This window comes from Apteryx rowi, unplaced genomic scaffold (assembly GCF_003343035.1).
Source record: "Apteryx rowi isolate R43461 unplaced genomic scaffold, aptRow1 scaffold_685, whole genome shotgun sequence".
Classification (NCBI taxonomy): Eukaryota; Metazoa; Chordata; class Aves; order Apterygiformes; family Apterygidae; genus Apteryx; species Apteryx rowi.
The window spans coordinates 65,991-83,147 of NW_020450966.1; the positions used below are offsets into that span (position 1 = coordinate 65,991).

The following is a 17,157-nucleotide window of genomic DNA, read 5'->3' on the forward strand; positions in this document are numbered from 1 at the left end:
AGAGAGGCACAGTGAAAGGATAAGAGGCAATAAACACAAGTTGCAGCAAAAAAAATTAGAGAATGCTTTACAGTGACAGTGGTCAAACACTGGAACAGGCTGCCCAGAGAGACTGTGAAATCCCTGTCTTTGGAAATATTCAGAACTTGGCTGGACAAGGCCCTGCACAGCCTGATCTAACCCTGAAATTCCACCCATGTTAAAAATCTGATAGCCCAAAGTACAGGTCCTGTCCCAACTCTAGACAGTGTCAGCCCACCACTGAGTTGTCTCACAGAACTGGAGATATAAATATCTGATTTCTGCTCTGCACTTGTGTGGTTTGTAGCACAAGACTGAAAGCATACCTAAGAGGTTAACTATGCCTTACAGTTCAGATAAATTGTCATCTGAAGGCACCTATTTCTTTCTATTGACTACAAAAGTAGCCACAGTTCAAAACTGAGCATCTAGTGCTCAGAGGTCTAAAGTTACTGTACCAGGCTCTCTCCTTCAGGTCCTTTCCATAGAGGTTGTACTTTCCTGCTATGTAGCTGAGGATGGCTCTGGTCTGCACCATCTTCATCCCATCAATCTCCACCATGGGCACTTGCTGAAACAACAGGGCTCCATCTAGGGACAGGAAAAAGTAACAACCTAATTCAAAGCCCACAGCTTTTGTACCATTGAAATGGAGCTGAGAGACACACCTAGTAGTTGATTGGGGCTGAAGTTTTACCCCATAGCAAATAGGATATAGGATAGCCTGGGGCTTAAAGCAATTTTAAATTTCAGAGGCATTGAAATCTGAAGTATGATGTCAACAATAAAATCTTAATTACTTGGGAGAGCTATTATGACYGAGTGGTATTCTATGTTCTATTCTCCTATTCCCTCTTCTATTCTCCTTTAGCTTTAAACCACTTCCAATAAATAAATAAATAAATAAAAAAGCAATGTCACACTCAAGATACATTTATGAACAATTTCCAAAGGATTAAAAGGTTTTTTTAAGCCTGTTACAGCTATACAGCTACTGATAACCATAAAAATGGTTTTATATGTTGCCATATGCAGACATCTTGGATTTTACAATTCTTGAATTACCATTTTATTAAAAAACAAATGGATAGTTTAACTCCTCTTTTTTTTTTTTAATCCTAGTTTAGAAGGTGTAAATCTCAGCTGTGCTTGCCTCAGCAGCTCCTACGGCACCAGCTAAACTCTAGTCTCTGGCTTCCCACTTTTCAGCAATCAGTTAGCTATAGTCCACATTTTTCACAGAGATAACTTTTCAAATTGTATTTCTAAAGGGGTTGGTTTAAGTCAGGCCAGATGTCACAGTTGCTAGGAACTATGTATCAAAAATATGAGAAATGTAACAAATCACCTGTTCCTCTATCAGTTTTTCTACGACCCCTGTGGTAAAGCTGAGTATGGTGCTGAGTAGCCCACTGAGGACTCCCCTATTCCCTAGCAAGGCACCTGCAGTTGATGTCCATCTCCTAAGTGCCACCTTTGAAATATAAAGTTCCTCTTCTTGAACCTCAGAGAAGTGGCCACTGCACATGAGCATTAGCTCCATGGCCACCAGCAGGTCCACAGTAAAAGCATGTGGCCTTCTTGGAAACAGCCAGGGGGCAAATTTATTTGTGCCATAAAAAAGCAGACACTATTTATAGAAGGGAAAAAAAGAAGGGTGGTTGTCTGTACCTAAGCAGAGTCCTTTGATCATTTTGAGCTAATATTCCCTTTGGCTGAAAAGACTGTAGACTGGTTTACACAGTAGTATACAATATAAGGTAACTAAATCTAGTAGAAGTCATTCAAGAGTGTCAAATATCCTACCTTGCAGTAACATTTCATACCACTCTCTGCTTTCCAGAAATTCTTCTTCAAACTGGAAGGACAACAAGGTAAATTACAGTGAGTCAGGAATGATAATTCTCAGTCTGCAGCCACCTTTCTCATGCCCCTAAACACTGTGATAGAGATACAGCATGCTGTTACACACAGGCTGAAAGCAAAGGCCAGGAACAAGGACATTTCAGTGTTGAAAGGTGATTTTTATGGAGGCAAACAAAAACAAATTTGCCAAACCAAAAAAAAATCATTACTTTAAAGTACAATGAATTTTTTTAATCATGCATTTTTTTTGCCATACTCCAGCAATAATAACAACCACATTGCATAGCAAGCACTGTGATTATATGACACAAAACATGTAAGAAGATTTGCTGGGAAATGTCTTCACAAACCTTTACTGTCAATACTGAGAGAAGCTCAGCTAACTCAATCCATTTGAGCCATTCAACTTGCTAATTTAGAAACCTCACCTCAACACCTGCAGGTGCCAACAGCCACCGTATAGATTCCATTCGTCCTCTTCCATTGAAATAGTGAAGTTTAGGTTTCTCAGACATGAATTAGGTTTCCAATCTCCTGAAAATAAAAAGGGATTAGAAGCTCTGATAAAAATCAGTGCTGAATGTGTTTTTTCCATGAGGTGAAAAACATAAGGATTGAAAGTGGTATTGGAGGACAGGTATACTATTTAAAGCATGCAGTTCAAAGTGGCCGAATCACTCACTACTGAGGTCAGAGTTTACAGTCTTTAGCCCCGTGCAGAGAGGCTGTTTTCAAGCTGACCAGGACACCTCTGCCTTCTTTCTGAAACTGAATTTTGTTAGAGGTTTCTGAACATTTTTTCTTTCAGGAGTCAGAGAAATGAAAACATGTCTAAGTTTTAGTGTATGATAACCAGAAGTTTATCTCCAGAACACAGTAAAGGGAGGCAGAGCCATACAGACCCATAAAGAGAGGAAAAGATTTTAAATCAAAATGTTTTAAACTCTTGGTTTTGATTGCCGATGGTCTCTTTTGTTAACTCTTACTTAATTCAAAGATTTAATGAGCATTTCTGAATGCTTGTTATGAAAACCTCTCTTCATTTTCAGGCCAGAGATGAAATCCCACAACATGTGTCTGCACCTTCCCAAAGAAGCCCTTCAGAAACATTTCAGAATGACAAATTGGAATACTGAAAATGTCAAACGATAAACCAACAAACGATCTTCCCCCTCCCCCCTTCCCCAACAAAAAGTTGCAGGGTAAAAATATTTCCTAGAAGTAGTGTGCTAAGTGTTAATGCTCTCATTAAGTTACCAGGAAGTGGTTCTCTCTTCTGTAGCAACTACTTTTCACTACTGTATAAACTTTGGATCAGTGGATTTTTAAAGACGAAACGAACAGAAACCAATGGACAGCAACCAGCATTACATGTTATTTCCTCAAAATCACCAGCTATATAAGAAGTACAGGATATCCGAACTGGACCCTGAAAGTCTGAGTGAATGTACCTGTTCTTCTGATGCACTCGGGCTGAAGGTAAGCCTAGGGAAACAAACTATTCTAGGCATTAATTCTCATCCTCCCTTGGCATACTAGCTCTCCTTGGTGTTTGAAAGTTCTCATTTGGCTATCATGCAAAACAAAAACAAACAAAAAAACCCCTGCAGTGCTTGTCCTGATTTACTCAGAGAAATCCCTCCCACCTCTATCTACCCTTCTGGCTGCGGCTCAGCTCTGCCTAGACATTTTGCTCTCCAGCACCTATCAGTACACACAGAATAAACCCCAATGAAATCCTGCGTTCAACCCTTTATTCTTGTACTGAAGCCCTAATTGATCATACAAGAACACCATTAAACCATCTTGAAACGTGGGAGAAATCAGTTCATCTGAGCTACAAGACTAACCTTAAGTCCTCTCTGAATTGCCTTCTTCAATGAGGAAACGTGCTCAGAGACTGAACTTCCAGAAATTTATCTTTGTGGGAGGAGCCTCCAACCACATCAGGTAGGGAAGAAAAACTCCAACCCTGGCAATAAATGAATGTTGTCCTTTGACCTCTGCTTAACTGGAGGTAGTGAATATTTCCCTATAACAGCTGGTGACAGGGCACAGAAGCATTGTCTGGAGTGTGCCAGTTATTTCAAATAAATATGTTTTATTAGGAAAATGTGAGTTTTTCTTTTCTCTTTCATCTTCTTTGAAGCTTATGATTTCATTTTTTATTTCCTGGACAGTGGAACAAACAAAACATGGATGATTTGGGGGATTTTGTGTGCTTTCAACTGTAGTTAGCACCCTTCATTACATTTTATGCAGTTAATTTTATTATTTTGCTTTAAAAATTTCCAAAAGCAAAAAATAGGATTTATTGCAGAAAATATGACAGCATGATGGAAGTGTGTGTATATGTATATACACAAACTTTTTAAAAAAATATATAAATATATATATTCATATATACACATACATACATATGCACAAATTTTTGAGGTCTCACACTTGCATTTTCTTTTGCAGGAGCTTGTAAATCACCACTGTATCTGACCTACACTGAGGGTTCAGACGATTTTGCCTATTTGCAGTGATGATCTTTTGCACTGTTGTCATCTAAGAGTACGATTTTATGAGTATGTTAATTACTATACTCATCTTATGTATTCAGTATATCCTGGCAGTAGTTTCATAAATGATTAAGCTGATCTGCAAAGCTGAAAGCAGTGCTATTAAGAAGGTGGTCATATACTCTTTCTGGCTCACAACCGCACATTCTTACCACCTAATTTGTGTTGGCACCAGCAATCTAACTGACTGTATGATTAACTGTCTGAGTCTAAAAATTAACCCTTAAAATAAGAACATGTAGAATTTTCAATTGGATCAACTCACATTGCAAACAGTAGGACAAGAAAAGCTGGGAAGGAGGCAAGGGATGCCTGTCTTTTTTTGGTGACAGAGTAGCCATAATTTGACTGTAAAACCACAGCCTAAAAGCACAAGATAAACTATTCGGTACAAATAGGAAGTACACTTAAGACATCAGAAATGTACAATCCTTGCAGGGGATTTTGTACCTTTACTACTAACCATAGAAAAATCCTCAAGTGCCTGCTGTAAGCAATGCTAGGGAACCCTTTTGTCAGTTGGTCAGACTAGTTTTGCCTGAATTTGTCGTCTTCTTTTTTTCTTTTTTTCTCCCTCCTCTCTGTTAATCCTGTACTAAGGTATGAGGAAGTACCACAAGAAGCAAACAGACCTGCAAAATCCCTATGAATAGCTGGCTTTTCCTTTACTCCTTCCATTTCTCTTTCTCTAGCAGAGGTTTCCAGATTCCTTCCCCTGCCAGTAAAGCAGTCGGTGGCAATGCTCTCCAACCTGCCTCAGTTCCACCAGGCAGCTTGAGTTAATCTGTTACTTTTACCTGAGGAGAATGAAGGATACTCACATGAACTGTCCTGTCAGATGATTCAGATCAGAGAAGAAGTAGTAAGCTACTCACTTGGGTAACATCTTCAGCTGGCAATACTGAGTCTGAAGATGGCTGTTCACAGCTTGCTTTCTTGCATGACCCAAATAGTAATGTTCTGTTGGAGTTAACTGCAACCTACCAAACCATAGGCAAACACAATGGACAGTAATCTATAAAGATCCTGTATTGTTACCAGGAACCGTAACCTGTTCTAAGTCTACATCCTGCACCCACTATTAGATCAATGAGAATTTTCCCATTGCTTTCAATGGAATGAACCCATAGTTCTGCTGACAGCAAGTGTTTTTAGCCAAAGCTGCACCCTGTCTTACCACACAGGACTACAATTCTCAGTCCCACTAAGCATAACTTATGCCTGGCTATCAAGATGCTGCTGCTGAGGGCTGATTTGTACATATATAGATCTTAATACAGCAGCGGTTGAAAACAGACTCAAATCCTTCTTGCAAAATACATCTGAACAACCTAAGATCTAACTGTTTTGGGGACATTTAGGAGTGAGACTAATCCTAGAGCTAACATATGGTCTTAATTAATTATGAGCCAGGAGATATTGGGCCTGTGATGTTGGGAAGCATAGGAGAGATAGCAACAAACATTCTGCATATTCTCTTTGCTTACTACTAACTTGAAAGCTGATAACAGAACTAAAGTGCTCTGATGTGCCTTAAAAGCATTACCAAAGTCAGCTAATGATCAAGGTAATTACTACTAGAGTGCTATACCAGGACTCAGGGATACTCAGTACAAGGATATTTTACACATTAGCTAGCATATACCAGGCAACTCCTGCAGACTGATAGCCTTTAAGATCCCTTTATTTTCCATTGGGTTTACAAAAAGCTTAGATCTAAACCCCTCCCCATTTTCCCTAGAATTTGGAAGATCGTGATAATAGTCTATAGACCTGTCATTCAGTACAGGCTAGAAACAAAACTGACAAGCCTGTGTGTAAATATCCAAATAAGAATGATTACGTCCTTAAAAATCTCTGTCCATTCCTTCCAGTAACGAAGGGCTCAAAGCAGTCCTTTGTCCAGCACTACTAATCCTTGTGGAAACGTTCCCCAAGACAGGAGAATGACAAGCAACATATGATTCAGCTCACCCTAAAGCAGACAACTACCAGCAAGGCGGCTCTGTTGTTCTCCCTGCTCCAAAGTGTCCATTGACCGGGCTCAGCTCCATCTCCTGACTGTGAGCACCTTGTGACAGCTCAGGTGCCTTATGCCAGCTGCTACAGAAGGCCATGAATCTCCAATAGTTCCTACATCACATCATGGAGCCCTGTGATGACAGCATACACAAAAATGGCTGTAGATGTTACATGGAGGCATGCACTAGCTCATATATAGACACTTCACACTTAGATGTTGTCATCTCAAATCAAATTGAGAAGTTAAAATAAACAAAAAACCCACAGAACAATAAAGCAAGTTCTCACCAACCTTCTCTCACAGAATAAACAGAGATCTACATCAGGAAATGACCCATCAGTTGGGCCAGAACTGGAGTGTTACAGCATGTCTACTTTAGTGGTCTAGAACAGGAGCATGCTTTTAAAATGAATTTCCTGCCTCTGCTTTGGTTTTCATCACAGAGTGATCCTGGAGTGCACAAACCAAACTCCTTTTGGATGAAATTGAACTGAAAGATGTGCTCCAGGAGTGCACCTAATGCCCTTCAATGGGCCTTCAGTCCACACAACCACACTTGAGCCAGGCTGAAGTAGCCACCCCCCCGCCCTGCCAAACACACACAGTGTTGATGCCAAGTGGTCAGTATCAACTGTTTTGCAGTTCAGTTTCATTTCTACTGGCCACAGGCTGCAAACTTATTAATGACAAGTATTGGCAGACAATCATTTGTATCTCCTAGAGGAGCACTCACTCAAACAACATTACACCACAAATTTCCTCATATCCTGGAGAAAAAGTTCAGTTAGCAAAGTAGTTAAGGTCAACAACTACAAGTTTTTTCAAACTCTTACTATGCCAATTCAAGATTAAGCTATGGATTAAACTGTAATTGCAATTGTTATTAAGAAGGCAGATGACAGATGAGCCAGGCTAGACTGATCTAAACCTTGTGTTCTTGGAAATGAAGGAAAAGAGTTCATAGAGCTGAGGACTGTACTCACTCTCAAGATGACGGGATTGATGAGTTCTCAAGTGGGCAACTCATTTATTAATTATTACATAGAAAGCATATTCACTGCAATACAAGAGCAAGAAGCATCTCTTTTTTTCAACCTATAGCTAACAAGGAAATTAACAATGGCATTAGGGACTGAGCAGAAGTCTTTTTCTTGTAAACTGTATACCATTAATATAAAACTATAACAGCAGATATGAAACCCTATAATACCTTCCTACAGAGCAGCTTTTCAAAGCGTAAGTACAGTTTACCCAAGACGGTTGCAATTCCTTTGTCAAGTCATTTGTTGAAAACACAGATTAAAAAAAATAATAATAACAAAAGAGCACATTTTGATTTTGGCAAGTATTAGAACTTAGATACTAAACAATCGCAAAGCTGGTATAATTCCTATCTCTGCTTCACATCTCCATTCTCTGGTTTCTAAATAAAATGAAATGACTCTTCATGAATATGCCCATAGCATGTGAGCTAACAAAAAAACCCTTCATATCAAGTATAAAGTATTCTCTAGGAGAAGTAAAAATGAGGTTTGCAAGCTACAACTTTCATTCATAAGCGGAAGACAACATGACCACATAAGAATAAGAAGTTTATTGAATAGAAAAGGTCCTCTAAATACAGCAATTACAGCATTATACAGCAATGATATTTGTCAGTCAGATTTTGTACTTTTTTTTCCTGCTGAATTAAGAAACAACTTAATTATGAAGGCACAATACAGACATTTCAGGCAAGTCATTAATGTCCAACAGACCTGGAAAGAGAAGCATCTCCCTCCTACTTTAAAAGCTATTTGCTTCATTTTCCTACAACTATATCAAAAAATTCGGTAAAGGCCTGAAACAGAACCCATCATCATATTGTAATCTGATCTGGATCTCCGAATAAAGTCCTCATATCTACCAGAACGTACTGAAGCTGTCAGACAGCAACTCACACTTCTTTCTCTTTCGCTTTTCCCCCTGCTTCCAGAAAGTTTCTAGGAAGACTTGCTGCCATTTCAGTCCCTTAAAATTACTAGAAAACACTCAAGAAGAATGAAGGAAAAAATAGGCTAATAGTAAAGTGTTATGAAAAATACTTGCATATTGCATTTTGTGTGAGAGAACATGAGATACTGTTAATTTAACCTCCTTTTGAATGTCCCTACACCTTCCCTGTGGAGTTTAATTACGCATGTACAATCTGATAGTTTTCTTAAGCCAAGCACAGTTGTTGTTTTAGATAGCCATGCTAATTTGCTTTCATATCAATACATCCAGAGAACTTTTCTCACAGTCTCCACATATTTATCATCAGGAACAGGTTTTCTCTGGCTTCCTGGTTCTAGAAATTTCTTGATTGCAGGGATGCTGCTTATATTTGCTTTAAATGCCTAAAAAGTAAACAAGTACATGGTATTTAAAGATCAGAATGTAACACACACCCACAAAAAAGTTAGACTGATTTGTGTAAGCAGAGGATTTAACTGAAGAGGGCACTATTTAGTTGCAATACAACCCAAAAAGTGTCTATGCTTAAGGCTTGCGTGAGCCAGTCCAAGACTGACATAGTGGTACTTTTCCCCTCAACTTGTGCATCTTTGTGCTTGTGAAATGCAGCTGGCGTCAGATCATGACAAGCAGAAGGGGATTGCTCTCAAAGTGAACAAAAAGGAAAAAGTCAACGTGGTTACACTGGAAGAAACACCATCTGTGCAATATTTGCACTGTTCATGCAGGTAAGTACTTACTCAAAGCAAGATTAACTGTGGGGATGCTATGAAAGAACATACTTCAAATGTTAGCACTGMCATAAGTGATTGAAGTGATAGCAGAGGAAGAAATAGGAAATACTAAGGCTTAACCACACTGCTGCAAGTAAAGACTACATTTAAATACACTTATCTAAGTGTTGCACATTTAAAAAGTATTGTTTGATGGAGTCTGATTGTACCATTTACTCAAATGATTTTGGAGGGTTTTTTTTAAACACTTCTAGGTAAATAAGACATATTGTATGGACACTGAATGTTTATGTTAGCATCCTCACCTACACAGAGTGCTTCAGAAAAACTTCAGTTCCACTCCTGTGGCAAGAACACTAGGGAAGAAGAACAGGTTGCCAGCTTTCTATGTTTCACTGTGCTAATATTCTTTCCAAGGATCCATGTCTTGATCCCTCTATCCTTAGGGTGTTATCAGAAGTGCTGAATGGGTCAACAGCAGGAGAATCTCTTCCCCAAAGTGTGATTAATGTAGCTCTGGTCTTAACAATATTTCCTCTACTGATCAGGCAGTTCCAGAGAGCTATCATTAGTAGTTTCCCCAGTAACAGTAGAGACTCTTAATGATTTCTGTAAATGATGCTCCTGTACTCGTTTCAGTCTTCCTAACCACCTTTTCCTTACACATTCGTTAACAAATTGCTTGTTGAAATAAGACACGAAATATAGTTTTAGCCATGGAGGAAGTTTACTCCCCTTTACTCCAAACTCATAATTTTAAAAAGTAATAAAACAGCCCTCTTCTGTCTTGTATTGATATTGAATGAAGTGGAAACAGTTATCTGTTGTTTCAGATGTGTACTTTATACAAATCACATCTTGTGATCTGAAAAATATTTTCTACTGAAAGGTATCACAGAACTAGTGATGGGACAGAAAAAAAAAAGTCAGCAGGGTGGGTTTCTTCAGATCTATACAGGGATTATTCTAGAAAAGAATGCATTCTCCAGATGAAGCCTATTAGGAGGCTCTTCCTAATGGTAGCAGAACAGGACTAGAAGGAAAGAAGTGACAAACATTCTTGTTTGTCCATGTCCACACGTGACAGACTTTGAGGGACCATTTGTCATRTTTCCAGCCATGTAAGTGTGTTGTTAGTGTAGCTACCTGTAACCGAGGAAACTCGGAAAGAACATCCGATGACTTCTCTTCTACCATTAAAATGGCTTCAAGAAGATGAACATCTGCCCAGCTAAGACGGTTGCCAACAAGAAAGGCCTGCCCACGATCTTTCAAAACCTGCAAGCGTTATGAATGAAAGAGTTTAGATGTGGATAGTCAGCCCTGGCTGATGTTTTCAAAATGCTCAGGTACACCTTCCTTCACAATACTTCCTGTGCCTACTCTTCTTCTGACCTTTTTCTCTCTCACGCAGCTAGGGATATTATTAGTCTTGGAGATGTGGGTTCACTTCCTGCACTCACTGATCATTTTATAGATTATATATGAGAAATCCTCACAGTAGTGATTTAGAACCGCAGGGTTTCTCTTACCCATCCTTCCTCCCTCCCCCCTAAACTCATATGTAACCCTAAGTACTGAACTATGGGGTTAGATACCTCCTTGGTTTTCTCTCCTTTCCAGACTAATAAATCTTGAATTTTCTGTATATAGTTACAACTTCAATGGGAAAATAGATTGATCACATCTCTTTTTACATTACCTAAAGCTTTTTGGCTAGGACACAAGTGGAATGCAGGGGAAAACTGAACTCCATTGACCATACTTAGGACTAGTGTTTTAACCAACAAGCTAGCATTTAAGTGRGAAACTGCCCTCCCTTCAACCTTTAAAAGAGTGAAGCAGCTATTTCTGCCAGATCATCCTGTCCGTGTATGTTAAGCTTGCACTGAGAGCACCTGTTGGGTCCAATCTCTCAGAGGATCTGTTAGAGAGACACCAAGATCCCAGTATGGCTTATGCAGCAGACAGTTCTGACTAGAACACTTCAGCACCAGGAGCTGCTCCTCCATCTACCTGGGGAACTTAAAACACTGAGAATCTCTGAGACTCGCTGTGTTACTGTAGTTAAAAAGCCATGTAGATGTATCTGAAATGTCAAAGATGACAATTAGCTATTTTAAAACTGCGATAACTTTGCAATGGCAAGTTATCCAGTTTTCTTTTTCTTAAAAAACAGGAAGTTGCCATTTAGACTTTACACAGACATATTCATGTACTTGTTAGATCAAACTTTTAAGTCTACAGGGATATTTGGATCCTTCAGTCTGAACACTGATATTGCTCAGCCCATAGAATCTCACTTAGGAATTCCTGCATTTAACCTACCACCTCTTCTCTCATACTGCTTTGACCTCCCACTCATCTCTCCAGCCTGGTGACAATATGACATCCCGGGTTAAAGTACTGTACTGATTCTTTCCCGTTTCCTTTGCTTTTGGTAAAATAACCAGCATTCCCTTTGTCATTATTCCAGAGCAATGGAAGGAAATAATGCTCCTACATACCTTTTCATAGGCTGGGAAATATCTGCTTGTGGCCTTTTGAATTATATGGGCACATTCCTTCTCTTTATCCTCAGCTGATAAGAAGGGAAATCTCATAATAAAGCCCATAAGGTCATCTGTTCCTCCTACATACATATCAATTCTAAAAACAAACAAACAAACGCACACACACACCACCAACTTAAATGAGAAGGCACCTTTATAGGCAAAGCACTTTCCTAGTCAGATTTGTTTTGTGGTAGTAAAAGTTGAATTTTTTTCTACCAGGGAAAATTATTTTTTTCAGTTAAAGAGTAAACAAAAAAAAATCTCAATCTCAGTCTCACTCGTACTTGTAGCATTGCTGGTGCTTCACTTGTCCCACTGTCCAGGATTAATTCTAAACAGGATTGTACAGGCATTAAAAATCTTTAACTTCAAACAGCAAATGCTGATATAAATCCCTTCAGAATCACTAAAGGGAGACACATAGTACCATAAGGTGATTCATTCTGAACTAGTTTAGTCATCTAGATGAATCCCACCTTTAGGGTTTTATCCCAAGTCTAAGTGGTGCCAAATAAACTACAGGCTGATGTTTTATTAGAGCACTGCAAACCACTGCATCAAATATTTTTACACAAACATAATCTAATTAGAACAAATCAGTTGGCCTGCATCCAACAGAAGCCTGTCACTCTCACTAGAAGTTATGTGTGTCACTGAGGCACACAGGCGATACCCTGGGTGTGCTAGTTAACAATTAATTCTAGATGTATCTAAACTACTATAATAAATTCAAGAAGAGTAGTACTGTTACAGTACAGGGCTCTCTCCTTCAGGTCCTTTCCATAGAGGTTGTGCTTTCCTGCTATGTAGCTGAGGATGGCTCTAGTCTGCACCATCTTCATCCCATCAATCTCCACCATGGGCACTTGCTGAAACAGCAGGGCTCCATCTAGAGAAACGGGAAGTCACACATTATTGTACTGGATCCAATAACTCCATATCAGATTTCCTGCTGCTTTCAGGAGAAGGTGTTTACTTTTACAGCAAATTTGCTGTGAGTAGTCCTTATATTATACTGTGGAAGGTTTTTTTTTTTTTTTTAACATGCAAACAATAAATTACAATGGTGCAAGACAAATTAAATTGAAGAGCAGAATTACTGTGGATTAACAACCTCACTTAAAACAAAAGRTTCACTAAGTTGCAGTCTGGACTGTGTACAACAGCTTTTATATGGATATTGAAATACAGTGGAGATAATGACTCTAAAACATATAAATAAAGAACATCTAATTCTAAATAAATACATAAAAATATATTTCTGTTCTACTATTTGAAACACAGTTGAAGCAAATGCCAGATTTCCACGTCTCCCTTATAATGAGTATCTAAAGCTAAATTAGGACATTCAATGAAGCTTTAGGATAAGCCTTTGCAAGTTGTTGAAATCCAGGGTAAATGTGTGGGACCAGGTGGGATGCGTAGAAGGGAATAAAATTCATATGGTAACTGTATGACACCGTTTTCCTCATCARTGAGGATCTGATGAATTCTGACAAAAGAATTTCAAATACAGCTTGGCAAATGCTCAGGGACCATGACCTTTAACCAGCCATTTTATAGCTTAGGCACAAAAACATTTGCTATGGCCCATTTTCAGAAGTAATCGCATGTTCTTAAATCACCTAAAGTGAATTTTCATCAACAGGAGGGGCAGCAGTGGACAAAGGGAGAACAGAACAACTGGAAGGCCTGGAAAACGCATTTAATCTTCAGTTGTGCCTGTCCACACTTGGGGAACAAAACAAAACAAAACAAAACACCAGTGCCCTGTTCTCCCCTGTTCACAGCTCTCAGTTTTACTTCCCCCCCTCCTCTGAAAGTCCCAAACGCAATATCAAACACACCTTATCTGAGGCTAGAGTAAAGCCTGCTCACACTTTTCTTGAGGTTTCATCTGGACTCACCTTGCAGGAGCTTCTCATACTGTTCTCGTGTTTTCAGAAACTCTTCTTCAAACTGACAGAAGAGAATAGGGAAGAAAAGGAAATGAGCATCTTGTAACCTTTCAAAGATTAGGCAAACCTGTTAAGCATCATACAAGGAAGAGAATATACAGCATGGTTCCTTCCATTTCAGGTATGGTTCTGAAGGAGAACATGCAAGGGGCAGAAGCACTGGCAAAACCTCTTGGTCTGCTGTATTTGGAAGCTGCTGCTACAGGCAACTCTAGCAAAAAACTGGCAATAGGAACTGGAGTAAGGATGGTTTAATTAGTATTCGACAGACAATTTCATCCAACACACTTGACCTAAAGTAGTAATATTGAATAGGGGGCTAGGCAATACTGTTTACTATGCCATCTTGAACACTTTTTCTTTGCTGGCTACTAACTCAAGTGATCTGCCTCAACGACAAGCTTCCAGATTAAAATTGAAAATGCTAAAACAAACCTCAACCCCAGCTGCAGTTAACAACCAGCGAACTGACTCCATTTTGCCTCTTCCATCAAAGTAGTAAAGTTTAGGTTTTCCAGCCATGTCTTCAAACTTCTTGTCACCTAAAATATTTATATGGAGATAACAATTTAATAATAATCACAAAAATCTGACAGCAGTTGAAGTAGTAGTTCACAGAAATTTAAGTTAATTTTAGACAAAACACTTCAATAAAGTTTTGGTCCAAACTGATTTGGTTTCATTGTTGCACAGTCAAATCACAATAACAGTGTTTCATAATTCTTTTCATTCCCCCAAAAGACAGAAAGTGCAAATACCAAGTTGCTACATAGGAGATAACTGAGAAAATAAAGTCACCACTAAAGAAATCTTTAAAATCCTTCAGGAGAAAAAAAAAGTTTTAGTGCTAGAGTTTCTAAAACAACCACTGCTAAAAGCCATGTTTCAGTCAAAGAGGGGAAAAGGGACTATACAGCTTTTTCAAGTCTGACAGTCCTCGTATCAAAGAATGCCAGAAGTATCTAAAGACTAATTCTACACATAATTAGATGAAGTATGAGAATGTGTTTTCAAAAGTTCTCACTTTTCTTTCTAGCTCTGGTGATCCAGGATAAGTAGGTGATCTAGGATAAGTAAGAACTTCAAAAGAGTGACCAATTTCTTCTGCAAGAATCCAGATTAAAATACAAAGATTCAGATTGTTATACAATTTACCCTTCTACTGGTCTCATTTCTATTAATAATCTTTATTATTAAGCATAACTTTATAGACTTTTAAGTTGCTGAAGTCTACAATGCTGCTTTGAGAGAAGAATTTTAGTTCTTGAACGACTTCATAAACCTTTTTGTTTGTTTTAACTAGACTAGTGTTTTGGTCTCAGCAGGAGTTGGATTCCATTGTAGAGCCATAAGCCAAGGGAACATCAAATTTCATCGTACAGGTATGTCATACACAGAACTGCATAACAGTAACTCCTTACTGCAACTGCGAATGTTTTTCCTCCGCAGGGATATTCTTTGTCCCTCCAAGAATTTAAGCCTGGGAAAGGGTCTGTTGGCATTTGAACAATAGCCTCCAGTTCACAATGTTGCAAGAGTTCCTTCATACCAGGTGGGGGGGGGGGAAGGCGACCTTTGAAAGGCCTTGAACACAGAAGCAGCACTAGGCAAGGCATCTGCCTGTTTATTAAAYAGGCACAAAAAAAAAAAGACACAAAGACTTCAGCTGACCACAGGAACAAATGAGCAAGGCTGGTCAGCCCTTCTAGGCAGCTCAGAGACCTCCTTCTCTTCTCAGGTAAGTCACTGGGAATACGAGCATTGCAAAATAGCATCTGCACCACTAATAAATAAAAAAGTGCATGAGGGGGGGGGAAAAAAAAAGACTGAAAAAAAAAAAGGTATCAGAACGAACTACATAAGCTTCATGAAAAAACAAAAGGCAAAGACCTGACAGATGCTTGTCTTTTAAATACATGGATATCAGCAGGCTTTGAAGCAAGCCGTAACCCCTTGGTTCCTAAGGCTGCACCTGCCATGCAGTGCTGCAAGAGCAAGGAAGTCCAATGGGGAACTGAAGCAAGCAGCGATCAGGCTTTTTCCTGCACAGTGGATGGCAAACCTGATTTTGACTCACGGTGCCATCCCCTCTTATTCCGACAGAGACTGATGAAGCTCGGCTAGCCCAGCAGGTGAAGAGAGAAACTTGCAGGAGGGAGGATGCTAACAGCCATACCAGAAGCCATCGCTCTCATGCCACCCATACGCACCAACAGCACAGCAGTGAAAAGCTGATTTTCACTTCGCACATTCAGCAGCCCCCAGCTGCTCCTTTCTGCTCCAAAGCGCACAAGACCAATCTGGAAGGAAAGTCCCCTACTGACCACAGGGCTGGTAACAGCCTCCTGGGCCACCAACTCCAACCGCTGCCACTGGGGACAATTTCTCCACGGGTACAATATAAAAAATGATTAGGTCATTAAGCAGGGAACCATCACGTTAATTATTTAGGGTGGGGGAGGGCCTGGAGGCAAAGAGCAAAAGAAAACAAACTGTCACTAAGAGATCAGAAGTGCTGGAGTAGGCAGGTTTTCTTCAGACCTGAGGTAAGAAAGGCCTGGCCTCACGGCCGGTGACGCCGTTTCCAGATAAGATACTCGATCAGCGAGCAAAACCCGGCGCGGCCTTCCAGTACCTCGTCCGAGCGCCAAAGGCAGCTCGGGCGGCGAAGGGAAACAGGAACCCGCCGCCGCTGCCGCCCGCCCGGGGGCTTCGCCGAGCCGCGGCGGCCGCCCACCACGCCACCCCGCTCCCCCTCCCCCCACCAGCCGAGCCGGACCGGACCGGATCGGACCGGACCGGACCGAGCCGCCCGCGCACGAGGGCCGCCGGAGCGCGCCGCGCGCGCACCCACCTGCGTCCAGGGCCAGCACGAACCACTGCGCGCCGCCACCCGCTCCCTCCCTCACCAACAACGCGGTAGGCGGTGACGAGCAGGGCAACCGCCAATAGGGAGTCCTATATTTGCATGTTACGCAAAGGCTTCTGGGAGAAAAATGTGACTTAAAAGATCGGCAGCGTTGTTCTAACCTTGCTCTAGTTTTGACAGATCCTGTTTGTTGGGCAGAGAAAAACGGTCTCGTTGCAAAGTTCTCCAGCTTCCGGCCTATAAACAATCACCCTAACAAGAAAGAAAAGCGGTATTAGGACCTTCATATAGCGCTGCCGCCGCAGATACCTTCGGATGTGAGGGCGATCTGGCTGCGACATCTGTCACCCCATTGATCGCCAGGGTTGATTCGGCTGATCTGGCTGGCTAGGCGGGTGTCCCCTTCCTCCCTCACCGCTCCATGTGCGTCCCTCCCGAAGCTGCGCGCTCGGTCGAAGAGGACGACCTTCCCCGATAGAGACGTACCGTTCATCGGTCAAGGGTATACGGTAGCTGCGCTCCCCTGCTAGAACCTCCAAACAAGCTCAAGGTCCATTTGTAGGAGAACG

The 17,157-nt window shown here is 40.6% G+C and overlaps 2 protein-coding genes across 18 annotated transcripts in view; both read right to left on the reverse strand.

The window, feature by feature from the left end:
* Nucleotides 1-7,453, reverse strand: part of LOC112975726 (glutathione S-transferase-like) — a 20,156-nt gene extending 12,703 nt beyond the window's left edge. For 5 of the 11 annotated variants that reach the window (XM_026086195.1, XM_026086196.1, XM_026086197.1 and 2 more), the window contains exons 1-7: nucleotides 6,429-7,453; nucleotides 5,330-5,434; nucleotides 5,087-5,251; nucleotides 3,738-4,059; nucleotides 2,316-2,421; nucleotides 1,828-1,879; nucleotides 480-612 (exon numbers count right to left, since the gene is read on the reverse strand). In XM_026086195.1, the coding sequence (XP_025941980.1) occupies nucleotides 480-612; nucleotides 1,828-1,879; nucleotides 2,316-2,402 (272 nt within the window). In that variant the 5' untranslated portion in view covers nucleotides 2,403-2,421; nucleotides 3,738-4,059; nucleotides 5,087-5,251; nucleotides 5,330-5,434; nucleotides 6,429-7,453. The other 6 variants (XM_026086188.1, XM_026086189.1, XM_026086192.1 and 3 more) reach the window with 6 other exon arrangements.
* Nucleotides 7,454-8,050: 597 nt separating this feature from the next.
* LOC112975725 (glutathione S-transferase 3-like) lies at nucleotides 8,051-16,832 on the reverse strand. 7 transcript variants are annotated; one of them, XM_026086182.1, is made up of 7 exons: nucleotides 16,750-16,832; nucleotides 14,155-14,261; nucleotides 13,669-13,720; nucleotides 12,518-12,650; nucleotides 11,714-11,855; nucleotides 10,353-10,484; nucleotides 8,051-8,855 (listed from the first exon to the last, which is right to left on the reverse strand). In XM_026086182.1, exons 2-7 carry the CDS (start codon nucleotides 14,239-14,241, stop codon nucleotides 8,730-8,732), a joined length of 672 nt encoding a protein of 223 aa, XP_025941967.1. In that variant the 5' UTR covers nucleotides 14,242-14,261; nucleotides 16,750-16,832; the 3' UTR covers nucleotides 8,051-8,729. The 7 variants fall into 7 exon arrangements, 6 of the variants coding, with proteins under 6 accessions (XP_025941967.1, XP_025941969.1, XP_025941970.1 ...); XM_026086184.1 differs by lacking the exon at nucleotides 16,750-16,832 and adding an exon at nucleotides 16,574-16,639; XM_026086185.1 differs by lacking the exon at nucleotides 16,750-16,832 and adding an exon at nucleotides 15,930-16,017.
* Between the last annotated feature and the right edge of the window lie 325 nt (nucleotides 16,833-17,157).